The sequence below is a fragment of the Micropterus salmoides genome, unplaced genomic scaffold, assembly GCF_014851395.1.
Source record: "Micropterus salmoides isolate LMB-PRFRI ecotype aquatic unplaced genomic scaffold, ASM1485139v1 Ms_hic_scaffold_14, whole genome shotgun sequence".
Classification (NCBI taxonomy): Eukaryota; Metazoa; Chordata; class Actinopteri; order Centrarchiformes; family Centrarchidae; genus Micropterus; species Micropterus salmoides.
In genome coordinates, this window is record NW_024040485.1 from 23,648,408 (window position 1) to 23,663,851 (window position 15,444).

The 15,444-nt window shown below is 39.2% G+C and overlaps 1 protein-coding gene across 5 annotated transcripts in view; it reads left to right on the forward strand.

Moving 5' to 3' along the window:
• Positions 1-1,435: 1,435 nt before the first annotated feature.
• Positions 1,436-15,444, forward strand: part of tnk2b (tyrosine kinase, non-receptor, 2b) — a 64,705-nt gene continuing 50,696 nt past the window's right edge. For 4 of the 5 annotated variants that reach the window (XM_038718574.1, XM_038718576.1, XM_038718575.1 and 1 more), the window contains exons 1-2: positions 1,438-1,721; positions 13,904-14,144. Coding sequence is in view for 1 of the 5 variants with exons in the window: in XM_038718578.1 (XP_038574506.1) it covers positions 14,127-14,144 (18 nt within the window). In the remaining 4 variants the exon portion in view is untranslated. Of the gene's footprint in view, positions 1,722-13,903; positions 14,145-15,444 lie in introns of all 5 variants that reach the window. The other variant, XM_038718579.1, reaches the window with a different exon arrangement.

The window sequence follows — 15,444 nt, forward strand, 5'->3', positions numbered from 1 at the left end:
GTTCTGAAAGCAAACGGGTGAGTCCAGGCTGGCTGGGATGTCATTCTTTATGTGCTGGAGCACCAGTTTCTCAAAGCACTTCATCAGAATGGAGGTGAGAGCCACAGGGCAGTAGTCATTCAGACTAGACATAGCAGACTTTTTAGGTACAGGGATGATGGTGGCTGTCTTGAAGCAGGTGGTAACCTGAGACAGTGAGATGTTGTGTCATTCACACTCTGCAGGACAGACCAGACATAAATTATTTTCAAAGCAGAATATTTTTGTTTCTAAAGAGGTCTGGACCAGAGGTCCTGTCCAACCAGTGCAGAGCCCTTTTTTGGGGGGGGACCTGACCAGCACACTGCAGAAAAATATTGTTGTTGTGACAGCCTTTGACCAGATGATGGAGACAAAGTAAACCATCCGTCTTTATACTATTTTAAGTTTTCCAACTCTAACCTTTAATCTCTCACTATGGTTGGTTATTCATAAGGTGAATGTCTGGATTTAAAAAGGAGGTGGTCATTGGAGCCTTTTCCTATCCTTTTTTACCACAGGATCCCATCACTTGTTGTTCTTCCGCTTAAATTGGAGTGCCATTAATATCGTACTGCTTGTGGGTAAAATAGCAACTAGGAGTCAGAACACATTTCATCCAAAGCACTAAACGTGTACGTAGAAGCTGTTAGTCACCCAGTGTAGTAGTATTGCAAAATTGTGGCATGTTCCTTTAAGAGTGGGCTGACAGCCTGAATGTGCTCCAAGAGATGTCAGAGAAACAAAGAGCTCTTACTTCGCCACTGATTCCTGCTGCAGCAAACACCATCACGAAGAGTGGTGGAGATTCAGATGAAATGAGACGACCCGTCCTCGGGTTGAATGACAAGAAACATAAAATGAAAATAAAACAATGGGAAATATGTAAATGTTGACAGCTGACCACTCTAACACCAGTGAGGACACGAACATAAGAGCAACAAATGCAGAAAAGAAATCTGAACGCTGGTCCTTCTTCTGGTGTGGCAAGAAGAACAATGTGTAGCACTAACAGAATGTGCTGCATTAGTTTTACCTTGAACTATAGTAGTTGTATAGGCTAATAATTGAGTAAATAGGCACAACGTACCCATTTTAAACCTTGATTGTGAAAATATATATGATCATTTTTCTTTTGCTACATGTTTTTTTCCCCATTTCTTAGGCTACAGCTTATAAGCATAAGTAATTGGAAATGTAATTCATTCACTCTTGCAAAAGTGTAGAAAACAAGGATGGTTGCTGAACATTTTTATTCATTACACTCATGTCTCATTGTTTACACAAAAAAATAGAAAAGGTTACTTTCAAAGCCAAGGAATCAAGGCAAGTAAATCAAGTACATCTGCAAACAGGAACAAGTGCACAAACACGAGCCAGTTTGTTTCCCTTATTAGAGTGATCCCTCCATCAAATGCACAGACGATCTTTGTGTTGTACAAAGACAGCAAAGAACTGACGCCAGCAGCAGCCACAGCACTCAAACCCCGGCTGTGTTTATCGGACAGCGCTTTTGTGCAAGTGATCCATTCAGCGCGGTTGGTACAAACTTTACTCGGTTTCAGTCTCACTCACGCCATGGCCAGGGCCCTTTAAAGCCTGATACAGATGTCAGGACTTGGGAACTTGTAGCCGGTGTGTCGGAGTGCTACAACACAGCGGAACAGGAGGTGACAGCAAGTGACAGGAGCTGAGATTGACAGGTAATGCGCGCACCCTGGAAACGCCATAATTAGACTTTTATTCATCGTATCTGTTCGAAAGTGTTGCTTTGCAATGAAAATATAGTAGAGAAGATGCTAATTTGTGGTGTAGCCACTTGTTGTAATGTCACTGGAAGAAAGCAATATCGGGCCGGTTACTGAGTTTGTTTGTCGTGCCGCATACTGGTGAATCTGCGGGTAAAGTTTGGCGCACATTATCTACAAAACTCTGTTTTTTTTGACTGAAATCCGCGGTATAACCTGAGGCTACATATTTATTGTACTTACACTAAAAAGGTTAAAATAAGACAAAATACAAAATTAAAGGTTTAGTTGAAATATAATGATAAAGTTGCTGTATGAAACAAACAATATGAGTTTTAGTGGTCCTCTATCAGGCTTTATTATCTCAACAACAAAAAAAAGCGCTGGTGACCCCACCTAAATAGTTTAAAAATGTGGGTGTTTGGTGTTTGAAAGATAAAATCTCTAAATTTTGCAGGCATACCCTGCACATCTTTTCTTTTTCTGTTCTTTGTTTTAAAATGATCTGTTAATGGGTTTACATTTACTTGCATGAATAACAAGGCTGGGAGCGACATAGACAATCGAGTCACACCTGTAACTCCAACCCAAATGGAAAAAACTGCCTGTCTATTTTCTATAACAACTAAGTAATAGAGGAGAAGACATATAAAATGAAAATGACAGTGCTGCTTCAGTCAGTCCTGTTGCTGCTAAAATGTAATTTAAGAAGTTCTAAATTAACCTCAAATATTTGGGAACATTTTTGGGACACTATTAAATCTGTCCTACATATGTATGTTCATTTTGATGAACTATGTAACTGTCCTATCAGGTTTCATGTTTGCTTTGGGTTGTACCAAAATCAACCTATTGGGTGAGGAATTGCACTGGAGGTGTCATTAGTCCCAGTTGCAAGTTGGCTTGGATTTTCTGTGTTTTCTGAAGGATTCTTTGTCTCAGCTGCACTCATCAAAGGACACTCCCAGAAAATGGTAAGTTAATGTGCTTGACCTTTCATGTACATTACAGACGTTACATGTTGAAGGCATCATTTTTATAGTTGACTTTCAGAATTTACCTGTAAATTAAGATATACACTACTGTTAGTGTTAGTTCATGTCTGTTAACTGTTTCATACAACCCTCAAATTCTTAGATTCTGAGGTGTTTTCCGTAACTCTGGATATATTTTCCAAATCATACATTTACAGCTTGCTAGACTGATAACGAGATTTTAATAAGACCAGGCTGTAGATGGCTGTGGGTTTGATCTTTGATTACTGGCTAAATGTTTCATAGAATTGACTAATTGGTTGAGATTACACAAATATTCAAGTGAGTTTGGAAGGTTACATTTTTTTTTACAGCCTTTTCATTTTTACAGCCTTTTCATTTGTATTCTTCTAGATCATTTTTCTTTGCTGCAACTCCGATGTAAAGGTAGAGGACCCCAAGCCAAAGATGGCAACACTTCATAGTCACCTCAGTGGATTTGACCCCTCTTTTTATTTAATTTTTTTATTTATGGCGACCTGGCCAAGAAAGTGTAGATGTGCAGAACAACATATAGTTACACATTGAATACACATAGTACAAATTACAAAATACGTAAAACAGTAATGAGTCTTTAAGGACAATATTTTAAAGTGCAGTAGCGTCTATGTACAATTAGTGCAGGTGCCTCCCTCTTGAGGACCCTAGGTAATTTTATTTTTACCTGACTGGACAGCTGCTTTGATGGAAGCAGAGACGACTTGACTTGGATGTTTGTGATGCTGTTAGATGGATGGAGTAAAGGTTCATGAGCAGAAGCTGGTGTCAGAGATAAATTGAGCTTGGTTTGTGTGGCTTTCCAATGGTTGGAGCTGTATAACGCAGTAATTACTCATGTGATCCAGACTTAAAATACACACAGCATTAGACAATAGTTGGATAATTAATAAAATGATTGCTTGTCTTTGAAGCAGCCAAAAGAAGAAAAGTTACCATTAAAAGTGATGACTGAAGAGGATCCACAGGAACTTCCTGGGATGCTGAACTGAGATCCACAACACCTGGTTGTGCCTCGTCCTGTGGAGTTTTGCTTGTATTGATGTATCAGTTCATGTCTATCAACTCACTACTTCATCACCGAACACCTCCATCTTTGCTGGCTTCAAAGTCCCCTCTAGTTATGGCAGATAAAATGTCTGCCAGCACAGAGTCATAACAGAATGAGATTGGCAGTATTTGTACTGACTTGTATGATTTGTATATACAGCATGTTTTGTGGAAATTTGTTTGTGGAAAAATGTTATTATTTTTCAACTAAAATAAAAAATAATGTACCTGCCTATTCTCCTTTTTAAACAAAGTCTTGTAACAAATCTGCCAAATTCAAATGTTTTACTCAAAAAAATAATTGGAGTAGGCTATTTATTTATTTCAAACAAATCAAGAGCTGGGTGAGGGAAGCGTTTTGGGATGTGGGTGTGAATCAAAATATTAGCATTACAGAGCAGATGAGCTGAAAGGAGGGGGTTGCTTTCATTCCTAGCGGCATGGCGTCATGGGGCCGACCGTTAACTGGTAACGACCTGCCTGCTGCCTACTCGTGGCAGAATGTGAGCAGTAAAGTTGGACCGCGTTCAGTTACATAGGCAAAACAGGAGTCCGTTGCCTGATGTGAATATTTCTTGCTAGTTGCTTACCCAGTTTATGAGGCTGCATGGCATAAAGGAGCAAAATACGGTGCATTTTGACATGTCACGCTAAGAAAAGCACAGGTGTAAATGATAACATGAATAAAGGCTTAATTCCAGTTATAGCTGCTTCATGCCATGGTTCACTGGGACACCTGAATACAATAGAACCATCTAATATTATCAGTAAGTTCTGTGCTTTTCCTACCACGACAGGTCAAACTGTCAGCTGTGAATGAATGTTCACTTGCACCCTGCTCTACAAATTAATATGCCAGGTGGAACTCCAAGTAGTGAATATAAACCTATCCAGGCTATAACTTTTTTTTTTTTAGACAAATAGCAAACATATTGCACACCTGACCAGAGACAACATAATAATTACAGTTTAAATAAAGACAAATAGGGAATAAATGTGAATGCAAAGACTGGAGACATGGCTGTAATTAGTGCAGAGTTTTTAAGTCTGGGGAATGTTTTCAGTAAATTAAATTAGATAAATAAGATCAGCAAGCATCCCCTCACCCTTAGAATTTTAACCTCACTGTAGTGCAGTATATTCTACATGATAAAATGTAATTTTCTTTCTCTATATTGTGTGAAGCAGCAGTATATAAAAGACAACATCCAAGAAATGTGACCATACAGGATTAATAAAATGCCTGCAAGTTGAAAAAAAGTCAGCAAGACAAAGTTGCTGTGCGCTCTCTCTCTGGTTCTCGCTCGCTCCCTCACACCTGACATACCTGGTGTCAGATATGAGGCCTGAAGGCATTGGAACAAAGCTGTCTACCTCCTATTCAGTAAATTAACTCAACTGTGCCCTGCCTCTAACTCCTCACACATGTTTGTTCCTCTATCCCCGTGGAGACATCTCATTGACATAATGCATTCCCCAGCCCCTTATTTTAACCTTCACCATCACGACTACATGCCTAACCTTAACCCTTACCCCATCCCTGACCTTACACCTAATGGTAACATTAACCCTAAAATCAAGTCTTAACCCTCAAAAAGCCATCTTTACCCGTTATACGAGTACACGTCAGTTGGTAAACTATCAGGTTAAAGTCCCCACCAAGATATAAAAACATGAAATACACACACACCCCATCACATCATACACACACCCCCAGCATGCCATAATAGCTGTCATTATCTGTAGATCTATGAGTAATGCTCATAATTTTGCACATAACAGATTTTTTATTGGTATAATTTAACCAAGTAGTTGCCAGTGTTTGTAAAATCAGTCTGACCCACTGTCTTTCGACAGGGTAAAGTCCAGGTCACTTGCGTACAAGAGACTGTGGATAAATCAGGTGCACGTTGCTGAAAGCCACATGGGTCTGTGTCATTAGTATGATTTTATGTTCTAATGTTTGAGATTAATGTATATGAATAATGTCTTTTCTGACTTGCATCTGAATTCAGCGTGGAACAGTCAGTACACATTGTAGTGATGATAATTATTGACTTTGACAGTTTCACTACAGTTTGTGGAATGGAATTATAATGGAATCTTTATCAATCGCTTTTATTATTCCGTTGTCTTTTTATTTGTACTTTACCATAAAACTCTACTGGATAAGTCACTGAACATGAAACCAGACTTTAATAACAACAATAGTTTGAGGCCAGTCACAATATTGTTTGAAAATGTTACATACATGTACCAAAAGGATACTAAGTCACAAGCTAAAATAAGTAAGTACAGAAGCGTATTGCCGCCTTGCCAGAAAAAGGAAAAAACAATCAGTTCCACCGTAGAACACAAAACTTTTACTGTTATAACTAGATGTTCTTCACGTTATAACAAGATATTTTCACTTTATTACAACATACAAACTTATAACATTACAATAATAAACTTTTGTTGTTATAACAATATTTATTTTGTTATGACATGATAACTTATTGTTATAACAAAACGTACCCTGCCGTAAGTAAGACACTTCGTACAATTGTAGAAACGCATAATTGTTTACATATTTTACATATACGTGATTGGATTTGATTGAAGTGTTTTTATATTTACGTAAAGATTCCCCAAATTATCTTTAGTTTCCAAATGGGTAAAAAAAGAGAGTAGCATTTTTGAAATCTCTTTTTTTGTTGTTTTTGTGGTCTTGGTTTCTAATAATAATGCTTGCATGCTGTCATTTGTATTAATAGGGAAGAGTATGATCTCCAGCCCCTGCATTGACCCAAATCCTCACAGACTTGGATTTAGTTAAAACAAATTCCATTGTTCACATGCTGTAGCATGTAAATGTCTTCTGTGTTTGTGATGGATATGATCCAGTTTTCAACCACCTGCTTCCACTGAATATTACACACCATTGATCTGTGGTGATAGTAGGAGTGCTCACACAAATACACAGCATGGCAGTGATAGTGCTGTATTAGAGCTCGGTTACATGAGCAGATTCTTGAGAAACACTAAATCTTGGTTGGGCTATCCCAGAGGATTTACATCGTGCAGCCCACATTTCCTATACTGTTAAAGCATCTTTGAGTAAAACATTAACTTCCAACTGTAAATGACTTTTGAAATTATTCTGCATAGTTTCAAATACTGAAAAGGGCAATTTTTTTTCAGAGAAAATGTTTTCTATGGGATTTTATACTAATTTGTTTCTATTGCTGTAATAAAGTCATACTCCAGCTCTGATCTAAGTACAGGAAGTTCTAGTTAGTTACTAAACCCAGTAGGTGGATGAGGCTGATGATTAAAGTTAAACACATTTACTGATGTCATGCTCTCCTTACTAGAGACTGATTTAGTGGCCTTGATTGTAGACTGGTACTCATTATACGCTTTACATAAAGGGTTGACAGGTAAAATTTTATTGTTCATTTGGGGGCTAACACAGGTTTACAGGTGCAGTAGAGACACATGCTGTCCCAGCTAAGACTTGTAGCATTTTTAAACACCTATACCGTAAGTTTGTATAGCAGTGAAATGATTGGATCTTTGATTGATTTATTAGGTCTGATGTTAAAGGTTTCGTTCACCGAAATTACACACACGCACAAACACACACACACGCAATAAGTCCCCCAAATTTTTGTCATACTTTGCTGACAGATAAGCTTTTATTTGCCCTTAGACCTTGCTGAGAACAGTTAACCTTGGAAATACTTTTTATACTTTCTTAATATTTTTATGTTGTTGTAGTATGTCTAGGAGATTTCTAGCTTTCATAACAAGATGTTTGCCAATAAGGGCGAATTTCAGACGTTACGTGGGAAGCAAAATATTTTGTAGACTGCCAGATTTGGTCTCTCTCTGCTATTCGATGACATTTTAACTGATTTTTTTTACTGGAATTAAACAAGAAAATTGCAAAATTTGAGACGCAGCTACATGTTGCTACCTGCTTTATATGGTGACATTGACTAAATATCAATTGGTGTTATTAGATTAGACAAACAAGAGTCAAATAAATCATTGTAAAGGAAGCAAACTTGATCAGCATCAGCTTTTATGACACAATTAGCTGTAGTGTAATGTGTTAATATTTATTTGTGCGAGAACTGTAGAAATGGAGCTGAATTCTATATAGCCACAACTCCTGTGCTCTGTCATTGTAATGCTGTATGTAGTTAATTAGATATATAGTCATCAGGAGAGATCAGGAGATCAAGACAGAAAAAATGGGTGTGGGAGGGGGATGCAGGATACGAGAGTGAAGAAGAGGAGTCAGGACGTGTGGGTATTTATGGAAATGCTGGCAATGATTGATGTGTGGTCCGCTCCTGAAACTATGCTAATTAGCACCACTTCTCTCCAAAAGATTGTGGCAATTACACAAGCTTTGGCATTCTCCTGTTTATTTCTTATGTTTGAATTGGAACAACAACACAAAAAAGCAGAGAAAAGTCTGAGACGTTCCACACAGAACTCCAAAAATGGACCGTACAAAATGAGCGGCTACTTTTCAAAATCTTCAGAAATAATTGCATTTCAAACATGTGATGCTCCTTTAGTTTGTAATTAAACTCACCTGTAGAAATTCACAGGTGCTGGCAATAGGGTGGGGGCAGCTATGGCTCAGGAGATAGAACGGGTTGCCCGTTAATCAGAAGATCGGCCGTTCAATATCCTCCAGGCTGCATGTCACTGCATGCAAGTGTCCATGGGCAAGATACTGAACCCCGAATTCAGTGAACATAAACCCAGGGGTTCATTGGTAAATAGCCACCAATGAACCACTGGTGGTTATTCCACCAGTGTACGAATGTGTATGAATGTTTCTGTTTGAGCACTTAGGCTTAGTGTATGAATATGTGTGAATGGTAAATGCAGTGTAGTGTAAAAGCCCTTTAGTGGTCGCAAAGACTAGAAAGGCAATATACAAATACAGAGCATGTACAATATAGAAATCACACAACCAGATAAAATGATGACAGGTTGACTCAACCTTTGTGTTGTGTCTACCACACTGAGCATGGACAAAAGAAAGAAGAGAAAAGAGTTGTCTGTGGATTTGAGAACCAAAATTTTGGTTCCATCTCCAGAGATCTTCATGTTTTCGTGTGCACTGTGCGCAACATTGTGAAGAAGTTTACAGCCCATGGCGCTGTTGCTTATCTCCCTGGACGTGGACGAAAGAGAAAAATTGATGAGAGATTGCAACAAAAAAATCTTCAAATAGTGAATAAAAATATTTGATCAACTTCCAAATAAATTCAGACTGATCTGCAGAAATGGGGTAAAACAGTGTCAGCTTGCACTCTGAATAAATCTGTCATCATCTGAATAAAAAAGGGAGGACCCAGGAGGAGCCTGCTGCTGACACAGAAACATAAAAAGCCAGATTAAAGTTTGCCATATTGGGGCGGCTGTGGCTCAGGAGGTAGAGCGGGTTGGCCGTTAATCGGAAGGTTGGCTGTTCAATCCCGGCTCCCCCAGGCTGCATGTCGAAGTGTCCTTGGGCCCTGGCGGCTGTTCTGCCTGTGTATGAATGTGTGTGAATGGTGAATGCAGATGTAGTGTAAAAGCGCTTTGAGTGGTCGAAAAGACTAGAAAGGTGCTATACAAGTACGGAGCATTTACATATTGGACGAAGCAAAAATCCTTCTGGGAGAATGACCTGTGGACATATGAGACTAAAATAGAGCACTGGATGTCTTGATTGTGTAGATAACATTATGATATCTGAAGACTCCCAAAGAATTCTGGGGTGCAATGTAGGGCCCGGTGTCAGAAAGGTGGGTCTCCTGTCAGAGGTCATGGGTCTTACAGCAGGACAATGACCAAAAGCATACTTCAAAAAGCACCCAAAAATGATTTAAGACAAAGCACTGGAGAGTGGCCAGCAATGAGTCTAGATCAAAATTCCATAGAGCACCTGTGGAGAGATCTCAAAACTTGTTGGGAGAAGGAACCCATCAAATCTCAAAGAATGGTCCAAAATTCCTGTACTCATTGATGGTTACAGAAGGGGTGTGCTACCAAATATTAGGTTGAGGCTGCCAAATATTTTGTCCAGTCCATTTTTAGAGTTCTGTGTGAAACGTCTCAGATTTGGCTTTTGTTCTCTGATTTCTGAAAATGAAAGGGACCAGACCCTTCTTATTGCTGCTCTGACACAGCATGATTACAGGTGGTTGGACATGTAAGATGGGTTGAGAGGAAACTAATACTGGCTTGATGCTCAGCGAGCAGTTAGTAATACAGGAATAGTGTAAAAATGTTTGCAGTGCCAACTCCCCAACAGGATGTCACAATCAGGAGTTGCGCCACCTTCCTGCATGGGAAAGACACTTGATGACTCAGAGCAAGCAAGCAAGTCAATAATTAAGAATGGCAGCCAGGGGGATGAAATGTCAGCGTACAGGATGTTTTCCATTGCTGGATTGGACCAGCTCGACTGTTCACTGGGTTCGTGAGCAGAATGTGAACAATTATATAATATGAAGACTTGAAGTTGTTTGACTCATTTGGGACCATCTACAATAAACATTAATCTCATACAAAAAGAATAGATGTATTTTACCAGATTTTAGCTACTGGCAAATTTCTAAATAATTTACTGTAACAGTAGACAAGTTTAAAATGCATCACAGCCTAAGACAAAGACCATTGTCAGTGTTCAAGAGGTCCTGCTAAACTAAAGATGATGCTATTCAAAACACTATTTTTTTGGTGAGTGGTGCTATATTGACTTCATCAGTTGGGGGAGGCAGCATGAATGAAAGACTGTTGTGTTGACAGCGAAGTGCATGAATCAGCAGTGACTCTGCAATGGAAAAGACAGGAGCGGCAGGCTTTCTATTCAGCCTGACCAAATCCTGGTTAATTATGAGCTTATTTAAAAAGACAAAAGAGTGAGAAGACAGGATGATGGGCTTTATGTACTAGTATTGTTTTAGTAATGCGGATGTATGTGCATAACATTGTAGTAATTATAATACATTTTATTTCTATAGCACTTTTCAAGACACTCAAGACACTTTACAGTAAAAGTAGAAGTTATGTACATTTAAAACAGATTAAAAACATAAATAGCATAATATAAAATATATGAACAGTAGATTAGTGATGTGAAAGAGTCCATGTCATTGCAATCTCAGATGTGTATGGGTAAGGAGTTCCATAGGGAGGGGCTGCAATGGTGAAAGCTCTGTCTGTGGTGAACTGGTATCACTATCCTTAGTTTCGTACAGTTGGACTTAGGGCTGGGCGATATAGCCAAAAATGTTGTCAGAGCTCATCATTCGATATCGATAATTATCAAGATAAAGGGCAAATCATTATTTCTTTCAAGTTAAAAGGCTAACCTTTCAACAAATATGCACGTGTAAAATTAAGTAAAATCTTTTTTTTAGTCCCATTCCTCAACAAAATGAATATCTTTATAAGAGTGTAATTAAATCAAATATTCATTGAACATTTATTGAACAATCGTTAAATTGTTATTGAGGAAAATTATAATTAATTAATGCCAACAGTCCATTATCTACGAGGGGATACTGTAATTAAAGAGGACAGACATTTTAGAAGTGAGCCAACATAAGAATGGAAATGCATGCACCGATATGAATACAAGAGTCTAGGCAATGGGAGGCTGTAGTTGTGCACAGTGGCTGCTGACAGACACTGACATGCTGACAGTGACGATGCTAACATGCTGATGGATTGCAGGTAATGTTTGCCTTGTTCACCATCTTTTGTGTTAGCATGCCAACATTTGCTAATTAGCATTAAACACAAATAGGAATGTCATTTGTTTTTCAGGCATTTGGTAATAAAAATGTTTAATTTTGGCCTAGTGAAACGGCAAAATGAAAGGTTAACAGATTGTTACAACTCATCCTGAGGGGGACATGAACGTCTATTCCGGCATTCATAAAAATCGTTGTAACAGTTGTCAAGACATTTCACTTGAAACCACAAATGTCATGATTCATCCTCTGCATACCATGAACATCTGTACAACATTTATAGCAATGCATCCAACAGTTGTTGAGATATCAGTCTGGACCATTAGTAAATAGATGGTAAACACCACTCTTTTTGTACATTTTTAGTGTTTTAAGTGGCCTCTGTGCTTGACTCTGTTTGTGCAGTTCATTTTTGGCCTGTCTTACACTCTCTAGGGACTGGGTGGTGTTTGTGTGTCTTTATGTGCCATGGTGGGGGCTGTAGCCATAAACTACCTTCTCCTCCCTGCCCTGCCCCCTGACAGAGTTGCATAACAAATATGTAAAATCCACTGGGGGTCATGTGATGTCGCCCTCCAGCATGTTATAAATTGTTGTCAATAGAAAAAGATGCAGCTTACTGTTTCATCCTGAGCCACTAATGCACGAGTAGCGCATGTGTCGATAAATGACATCCCTGTTAAAAGCTGCCAGACTGTTGAGTGTGTGTGTATTTGTTTATAGTTTACGTCTATGAGCTAGTTTGTGATTTGTGTGTATTACTGTCCAGCGTGCTCGTGTTGCACACTTACATACGTAGTCTTTTTTTTCTCACAGACAAAGGAGTCATTTGTGGAGCGTATGCAGGGAGGAAGAATAGCTTGGTGTTTCTCCTTGTTGTGCACTTCTCTTCTGGCACTGTAGGCTCCAGTCAGCTACTTTACTAGGTGGTGGGTGGTGGGTGGACTGTGTCCTCGTGTGTCCGTGTGAATTGCAGTGATTCATTCATACTGCCCTCTCCTGCGCAGGGCCCCTCAGGCATTCCTACCACAGCCCCCAGACCTGGTTTGGAACAATGTCAAGTCAATTCACATCAAGCATCGGAAGTTGCTTCCGGTTGAAGCCAACTGTAGTTTATTGATTCAGCAAGCTACAGTGAAATAAGGCCTCATGTTCTTTTAATTTTGGCTTTCAAGATTGATATCAAAATATGGATGAACTCCAGTTGTGCTTCTGAGCAGAATGGTTTCACTTTTCTGTTTTGCAATGGTGTTTTGAAAAGATTACTCATCTCTGTGGTTTTCTCTGTTCAGGTGTTGCCAGTACTCTGTTTGATCATGTGTAAAGTGTGACTGGTTGGGTGGTTGTTGCTGAAAGCTTGGCTTCCGCTTCATCTCAGTAGATGGTAGGTTGTATTTGTGTTGAGAAAGGGACAAAGGCAAGCAAAGACTAGCAGATGTTAAACCAAAAGATGAGAATTGCATTTAGGTAGATGATTTTATGCTTTATATACAAAATGTAATGATGTTTATAGTCTGTGGTAGTAAGTTATTTACACAAAGTATGTCTATAATATCCCAAACTGCTAGGCCTACCATGCTGTCAAACAGGGACTTGAATTTTAATTCTTTCATTTTCTTTCATTTAAATATAAGCCGTGTTTCATGCTGCGTTGTAACTTTTTTTTTGTGGCAATCCATGAATACTGTCTGTTGTGCTAATCATTGTGTATGATCATTAGACATTTAATGGTATGTTGATATCTGCCTATGTTTGACCAGATGTTAATGACACTGTTGAATTGACCTTACCTACTATGCTGTACCAAAAGCAAATCCCACCGACCTCTGTCGTGTGGTCATTAATAATAATAAATAATAATTATATTATAATATCGTTATAAATGATATCAGATTATGTAAATAGGTTGATAATATAATTTATTTAACTTGTCTTTTATGTTTTTTCACTAGTAGGAACTGCTGTCCTGTATCCAAAGAGAAAACTGTGCTTGTTAGCAGCCTGTGTATCAAGTCCTTTCTGTTGAAACCGTCCTTTCTGTTGAAACCCTGTACACCTCTCCAGTTTCCTGGCTCTGACTCATTCTCTCATCACAATATTAGGTCTCACTATAGCCCATGGGTGTTCACTTTCAGCCACTCAGGAGAGGGGTGCATATAAATGTGTTTATCTGTCTCTTGTTGTGGTCGGCACAGGAAAAACAGTAGTTCTGCAGTTAGGGGTGATGATACAAGCCCTCCATAAAGCTTGAATGAAAGTGATACATGACCATTTTTTGTTTGTTTTGCTGGGTTTTTTTCAGGCAAGTCCTGAAACATACTCCTGGTTAGTGTTGACCAATGGATGAGGATGAAATCATGTGAGCGTGTACTAGCCTCGCAGCGCCATGGACTTGTAGCTGAGCAAACTCTCACCTCAATGGACTGGGGGCCTCGTCTGTACGTGGTTGACCTTCTCTCATCAACCTGAGATCTACGGGGTCAGAGAAGCATTGGACTCAGACCAGGAAAGAAAACCAGGTTTCAATGGCTCAAATAGTGCAGGTAAGAAGACTGTGTGCGTGTGTACTGTACACACATGCTCATACATTCAGAATCTCAGACAGTGGCACTGTATCAATGCTATTCTTTTTTGCAGCTTAGTGCGACAGCATGCTATGCATGTTTTTGCAGATGTGTACACTGTTTAAACACACAAACAAGTTTGGTTGTGTATCTAAAAGTTTATCTGCCATATTTGTACCTGCCATACTATGTTTACTATTTTGTCTGTGTGTGTGTCTGTGTGTGTGTGTCTGTGTGTGTGTGTGTGTGTGTGTGTGTGTGACATGCAGACATGAGATTATGCCGTACAGTTACTGTGCTTTCCACAGACCAGCTCAGTGTATGTCTCAATGGGAACTATTCACCTTTGAAATGCAGAGGAGCAAATACCTGGATGATGTCATCTTGGGTCACACTGTTGGTTTCTCGTGTGTGAGTTAAAGATAGTATGGCAGGATGATGAAGAAAAGAGGAAATGTTTCTTTACATCTTGCAGGTTTCTTATGGTCTCCCTGCAGATAGACGCTTAAAAACAGAAGATGGATGTGGTTGACCATTTCCTGTTTCATCACACTTAAGTTTATGTATCCAAAGGGGATCTGTCCCAAAATCATTTATTTTCCTTTTTTGTGGGACACAGTCACTGAATAACAATTCTTAGCTGATGAGGTAGAGTAGGAGGAAGTGAGAGTCACACTGGTGGCTTTAATAGAAACCCCACTGTTCCTCAGGCACAAACAGACCCACGCACAGGATGCCGGCCAGCCAGACACTCCCAAACAGGTGTCTGCAAGTCTCAGTACAAAGAGAAATAATAACCGAGCGTGTGTTTGAGAGCTGAGATGGAGCGAAAGTGAGGGGAGCAGTCTATGTGAGTGTGTGCAGTATGTTTGCCTGTGAATATGGGAATTGTGCCAACATGCCTTTGTGTGAGTGGGTGCACTCAGTGACACTTTGTATATGCTTTTGTTTTTGTGAAACGGCACACGATTGACCGAATGCTGCTGCCATGCCGTTTGTTTACTTATCAGATGCAGACCATCAGTGTCTAGCTGTGTAAATGGCTCTATAATTGGAGCAGTGCGGATGGCAAGTGGAGTGGCAACTGATGTCTGACTGAAAAATTGCAATTGTACCAGTAAGTAATGTGAAACTCAGTGGTGGAAGTATATGTACTCAGGTGTTGTACTTAAGTATAAGTTTGAACTGCTTTACTTGAGTTTTTCCATTTTATGCTATTTTCTACTTCTACTTCACTACATTTCAGTAGAAAAAAAATTACTTTCTACTCCACTACACA